Source organism: Echinops telfairi, unplaced genomic scaffold (assembly GCF_000313985.2).
Source record: "Echinops telfairi isolate 266 unplaced genomic scaffold, ASM31398v2 ScPeMD7_7458;HRSCAF=8496, whole genome shotgun sequence".
NCBI classification, from domain to species: Eukaryota; Metazoa; Chordata; class Mammalia; order Afrosoricida; family Tenrecidae; genus Echinops; species Echinops telfairi.
In genome coordinates, this window is record NW_022111358.1 from 50590364 (window position 1) to 50596681 (window position 6318).

A 6318-nucleotide genomic window follows, 5' to 3' on the forward strand; every position below is an offset into this window, starting at 1 on the left:
TCATGGTGTGTGTGTGTGTGTGGAGGACCATGGGCAGGACTATACAGGTGTGTGCATGTGTGTGTGTGCATACAGGTGAAGAGCCTGTGGGCACATGGATCTGTGCGTGCATGCGTTTGAAGGTAGACCAGCCACAGATAAATAGAAGTTGGGCCGACAAGTCCCAGGAATAACCACGGGGTGGGCCACACTGCAGCTGATGCCTGGGAGGGCAGATTGGCCTCTGGGTACGAATATTGCCTGGGGGAAGCCAGCACCTCTGGGGGAGCTGGGCTCCCCTGGCCTGCAGGCTGATGTTAGATGCCCTTTGGATCCAGAACCTCAGGGTGCCCACCTGTCCCTGACCCTCCTGCAAAGCTGGGCTCCACACATCTGTGACTCTGGGGGACCTCCTCTCAGGCTCCTCTGCCAGGATGCCCGCCCTAGGGATGCCCAGCATGCCCAGTTCTTGGGGTCCCAGAAACAGGCAGTTGTCAGGCCTGAGCTCAGATCGCGTGAGTCAGGTGTGGTTTCCGCAGCCCAGAAACGGAGTGTCCTCTTGTGAAGGGGAGAACGAACTTTCCTCTGATGTGAAGATCAGCTCTTTTTAGGTTGTGGAAAAATTCTGTCTGCACCCCCCCTCCTCCAGAGGAACCCAGAGGATCAAGTGAAAGAGTTTGCTCAGAGCTGGGGCCAGCAGGCGGGATCGCTTCTGGAGGGGCCCCGCTCCATTCTCGAATTGGGCCCAGCAAGCGCGCCCCCCCCCCCCCCCCCCCCCCCCCCCCCGCCTGCTGAGCCCGTTAACAGGGGGGCCAGTGTCTGGCTCTGGGTTTTTCTGTAGTTCACAGAAGAGACTGGGCATGCCAGCCTTTCCAGCCTCAGCAGATCTCCCAAAAGATACTGTGCTTTCTAAGGTGGTGAGCAGGGTTGCCATGGGGACAGACGCCTTCCAAGGGCAAGGTTTCTCCGGAAGTGCTCACGTTCGACTCTGTCAGGGCTCACCTTTGCATTTGGTGATGGGGTCCCCAGGAATGTCACCTCAGAAGGAACCTTGTATCCATGTAGCTCTGTCTCGGCCCCTCTTGAGCTCTTCTGAGGACCAGAAGCTTCCTGCTCCTGGCCCTCCTCCCCTGTGCTGTTTCGGTCCATTCATCTCCCGGAGGGTCTAACTCTTCAGCAACAACCTTCAGCCAGAGACAGCTCCTCCTGGTAACATGTCCTAAGTACCGGTCGGTCTTGCCATCCCGCTCCGGAGGCAGCATTCGGCTGAACTTCGGAGACGCACCTGTGTACCCAGCCGTCAGGGCACCCCCCATCCTCCTAACCAGCACCTTTACTCAAATGCATCCATTCTTCTCTGGTCGCCCCCGTTCCCAGCACACACCAGGTGACTGACGTCACCATGCACCCTGATTCAGGCGCGCCTCAGTCCCCGAGATGACGGATTGCCTCATGGCACGCGGTCTTGATTCCGTGACTGCGGGCTCCCTGCGGTGGACCCCGGGCCAATGAAACACTAGCAGACGGCCCGCGTCGGTCCAGACCAAAGGCTGTAGTCTTCCTCACGAAACACGAGCCCGCTCCACTTTCTGCTGGCAAGGGTGGGCCCCCTGATTGTTCATGACTCTGCCCCCAACCCAACCCGGAGGCCCACTGTGTGACCTGTCGTTCAGCGTACCAGAGGACGGACGTGGTGGGGGGACACACCGTGATGTACCTCAGCTGCAGGGCTGTAACTTTCTTCTTTTGAGGACGGGTTTACCGCGCAACCTGTGGAGACTGCAGAAAGTGCCTGCTCAGCAGGGAGGGTGCAGGTGTCCCAGGGGCTGCGGGAGAGCCACGTGGGGGACACACCGTGCCCTGCAGCCCTGAGGCCTCAGAGAGTCACTCTTGAGCGCGGTGGTTTACTTAGGCCCAGGGCTCATTTGCAGCTGCCTGAAAAGGAGAGAGGGGAGTCCCGCTCAAGGCCTGGCCAGCAGATCAAAGCCAGCGGCCCCCTTTGTGTGGCGGCGAGGAGAGTCCCCCCACAAATCATTGCAGGTCCAGTAGGCGCAATTGTACAGCGAAAAGAAGCAAAGATGATAGTAAAGTCAGAGAAAGCATGAGAGGTAGAGGAGAGATTGGAGTAATGGAGTCAGACACAATTCATGGTAGCATGCTCACCTCAGCCCTGCTTGGTGGTCCTCGTGGGGGGAGCCCAGCCATGAGAGCAGGAGAGTCTCCGGAGCAAGAGCAAGAGAGCCCCCACTTTATTGCTAACCAAGCATTATATCTCATTAGGAGGACATAATTACAGGTAACCACACGTCACAGGAAGGGGCAGTAAAATAGGCATACACATTGTAGGACAGGGATCTATGATAGGGATAAGCGTGACAGGAAGGGGATGAGCTAGGGGTGTGTGCATAGGAATGAGAGGGACTAGGGGTATACATGTGACAAGATGGGCGGACCCTAGATTCATGATGGCAGCCCAACCTTGGTAATCCTAGGGCGGTTTGACCTCTCTGGGGTCTCTCCTATAAGGAAACAGACAACTACTATCCTTATCTGAAGGGAGTGGGCCCTACTTGTTGTGGGATAAACAGTGGTGTCTGCTTGCTCTAGATGGCTGATAGCTCTTAGGGAGAATGACCCCTAATCTACTCCTGATGACCTCCAAGTGTATAGTCATTCAAAAGCAGCTAGGTTTGGCATATATTTGGGGGAGACAGCTTGGGAGAAATCCTTGTGTCCCATACCCCTTGTCAAGTCTGCCTGTGGCTTCCCAGGCACCCCTCTCCAGCACACAGCACCGCCATCCAGAAGCGACTCCCCACAGCTGCCAGATGCCCACACCATCTGGACAGCGCTTCCAGAGACTCCTCTCTTCCTGCCAATCGCATGGTGCCCTGCCTGTGCCCTCATGGCCGCGGTGGGTTCTGGCTCACAGCTGGTCTGTCGACAGGATTGAACTGCCCGTGGTTTTCCAAGACTAACTTTTTATAGGAGAGCTTCATCTTTCTCCCAAGAGGCTGGTGGTTTTGAACTGCTGACCTTGCAGTTAGCTGGCCAACATGCAACCACCCTAACACGAAGGCTTCTCACAGAGTTCCTGGGCCCATTCAGAAACTCAGGTGTTAGCCAACAGGCCAGTGGGAGGTGGTGCCGGGGGGCAGATGTGGGCTCAGGCAGAGGACATGGGGCTGTGGTCGGCTGGCTGCAGCGCCTCATGGCCTTGTAGTGTCAGAGCAGCAGCTACTGCCCCCCAGTTTCAGGATGGGGGTGAGGGGTGCGGGTGGCCAATGGTTTTGTGTGGAGAATCAGCATCAGCCCGAAGCCAGTCCTGAGGTGGAGGCAAACAGACCTCCACTTCTGCCCTGTGCCGGACTGGCTGCTGGCACCATCTCCCACTGAACTCCTGCATGTGACTGCTGTCCTCCGGGCCCAAGGGCAGGGCTTAAAAGGACATCTTATACTGGGCAGACCTAATGCATAAGACCCCTTTAAGTGTTCCAAAGCAAAGCTGTCATTTTAGACTAAATTGTGCCTGACCCAAGATAGTATTTTCAGCACCTCGTGTGAGTGTGGACACTGGACACTGGCTAAGGAAGCTTGCAGGAGAAATCGATGCCTTCGCACGACAGGGCTGCCGGAGCGCACGGCCAGAGTGCGCTCCGTGTGTGCGTTCCCCGAGGGCACGGCACCGTGCCTGTTCGGAGGCCAGCAAGAGGGTCAGCTTTGAGGAGCCACCGGTGACACAAAGCCCGCTGGGGTATCACCACAGGAAAAAGCCAGATGGAGCTACAGGATAGAGATGCCCCCAAAGCCAGCAAGGCTGCTGCTGGATGTGCCCCCCAGAGAGCAAGCCCCCGGAACATGAGCACACACCTGTGCTCACAGCAGCGGCACTGTTCACAACGGCTGTTCCAGAAGCTGCAGTGTCCACAGCACGAGGGTGGATCAGGACAGCCTGGTCCACCTCTAATGGAGCGCTGTGCGTCTGAAAGGCGGTGAGGAAACCAGGGGTCCCCTGACAGAGATGGACCCGGAAGAGGCCTGTGCCAAGGGGAGTTAGTTGCACATGGACAAGTATCATCTGAGACCATCGCTCTCAGAATGAAAACCAAAGACTTGCATAGCAAGGGAGGAGACTGGAGCTCCCCAAGGGGGCGAGCAGGGAAGACGAAGCAGTGAGCCAGCAGACGGACGGGTACTGACTTGGGGGAAATAGAGGATGGAGATCCTTAAGGGAGAGAAGACGGGGGTGGGGGGCACAGAACTGCTGTACTTCAAGTTGGTCTGAAACATAAACCTCCCACCTAACTCACAAAAGCTTCATTCGAGAAAAAACGTACAGAACATAGCTGGATGGCCCATCATCGGCGCAGGTAGCCTCTGGCCCTCCATCCGCCTACCCTCTGACACGCGTGTTCGCAGCACTGTCCTGTTGGTCCTGGGTCCCTTCCCGCCCACATTAAGTTGGGATTACCTTTTCCATTTTGAATCGGGTGGTATTGAATTTAACAGTGGAATCGGCAGTAGCGGCACTTTCACCATACTGAGCCGTGTTAACTAAGAAGTCCCAGCCTGAGGACCTCGGGACCCTCCCCGGCAGAGCCGAGCCCTGGGCTGCACGGGCACAGGAGGAAACAGACTGAGACCGGCTTCAATGTTTTGGGGGCACAGGGGCTAGTGTAACCAACAAAAAGCAAATAAGTTTGGGGCAGCAGGGGTGTGGCCTCTTAAAGAGACCCAGCTGTAGGGTGCAAAGTGGTACAGTGGCCTCCCTTCCACTCCACCCACCACCCCTCCCCTCCTTCCAGGGCTGCCTGCAGGCCTGACACCAAGGGTGGCAGTCCATGACTGGGAGGACTGGGTCCCTGCCTCTCCTGACATGGGCACTGTCTGTCCAGTCCAGACGCTCCGGAGGGGAGGTCAGCAGTACTTACAGGGCTCCCCAGGAGTGGCCATGGTCCTGGCTGCAAGCCCAGCACCTGGGACCCAGAGGTGGCCTGTGACAGCCTTCCACCTGTAACGTGCTCTGTCACCTTCCCGACTTCTCTCTTCAGGCCAGGCTCACTGGCTCCACAGGGACAGAAGCCACAAGGCAGATCAAGTAGGTGGTAGAATTTCAACTTTATTTGGCCGATGTGTTCAATTGCAGTATTGGGAAGATCGCCTGGAGAACTCATCACAAAGGGGCTCCCCCCGCCAGACAGGAACTAAGGTTTCTTGTGTCCCAGTCGGCCTCTGGCCACCATGCATAGCAAAGGGTCAGGCATCGCAGGGCCAGGCCAAAGAGGGGTGACGGGCCCACGCAGGCCTGCCCTGGGCCTGAGCAGAGAAGTACTTCCTGCCCAAGGGGGACTCACCCTCGGCCAGAGACCCCAAGTGCCCATCAAACCTGAAGAACAAAAAGCCTAGCTCAGTTGGGGCCATACTGGCCCGAGGTGAAGAAGGCCAGCCCAGGCTGTCCCTGGCCCTGGGGGGAGAAGGACCCCAGGGAGGCTGGCCACGCAGAGACCCTGACACCGAAAACGCCCAGCGACCCTGTCCACAGGCAGGCTTCCTGGAGGCGGGGCGCCCCACGGGCTCCCCATGTCCCGGTGCACGCCGACAGACGTGGCACAGGAGGACGGCAGGATGACCGCGGGGTGGGGAGGTGGACGTGTGTGAGGAGAAGCGTGACAAGTCCCTGGGTCTTCGGTCGCTGCCCCTGCAGGAGGTCCTGGGTCGCACAGGCAACGTGCCGGAGCACCACCCGAGGTGTGGGCGTCTGGGGTCCACTCGCCCCTCAGCCTCACAACTCGTCCTTCAAGGCTTTCTGGTCCTCGTCCTCCTCCAAGTCCGGCTCCTCCGCCTCCTCAAGGTCCTCGAGGTCCTGTGCGTGATGGGGGAGGGCCAACACGGCACACCGTGAGGACCCACCCCCCACGGCGAACGTGGAGGGGCGAGTGCCACTGCCAGGTCTCCAGTGGACGGCCAGCAATGCCAGGCACCCTGTGTAGAACCCACTGCCCCTTCTGCTCTGCCACCCAGGGGGTCCCTCTCATGGAGGCAGAGTGCACTTCAGCACGTGGGAGAGCTGGCCTGCTGACCACCAGCCCTGACCGAGACAAAAGCTCCTTCCTGTGAGAACCCTGTGCCCGCAACCCAAGAGGCTAGGGCTCCAAGGGCACCAGGAGCCCCACTGCTCAGTCCAGAGGGAGCAGACACCAGCCATGGGCGCTGCAGGGTGCAGTCTCCTGTGCTCATACACCTGGGAGACCGCCTGGTGAGCACCCAACCCCCCGCCACCCTCCCCCAACCCCGTGTGGGCACGAAGACAACTCACATCGCCGTCCCCAGCCCCGTCCT

General features: G+C 58.7%; 1 protein-coding gene across 1 annotated transcript in view; it reads right to left on the reverse strand.

Annotated features, from left to right (window-relative positions):
• Positions 1 to 5078: 5078 nt before the first annotated feature.
• P4HB (prolyl 4-hydroxylase subunit beta) overlaps positions 5079 to 6318 on the reverse strand; it is a gene marked incomplete at its 5' end in the record, with an annotated part of 6141 nt that continues 4901 nt past the window's right edge. The window contains 2 exons of the mRNA XM_045299526.1: positions 5079 to 5842; positions 6296 to 6316. Of these exons, the coding sequence (XP_045155461.1) occupies positions 5762 to 5842; positions 6296 to 6316 (102 nt within the window). The remainder of the gene's footprint in view (positions 5843 to 6295; positions 6317 to 6318) is intronic.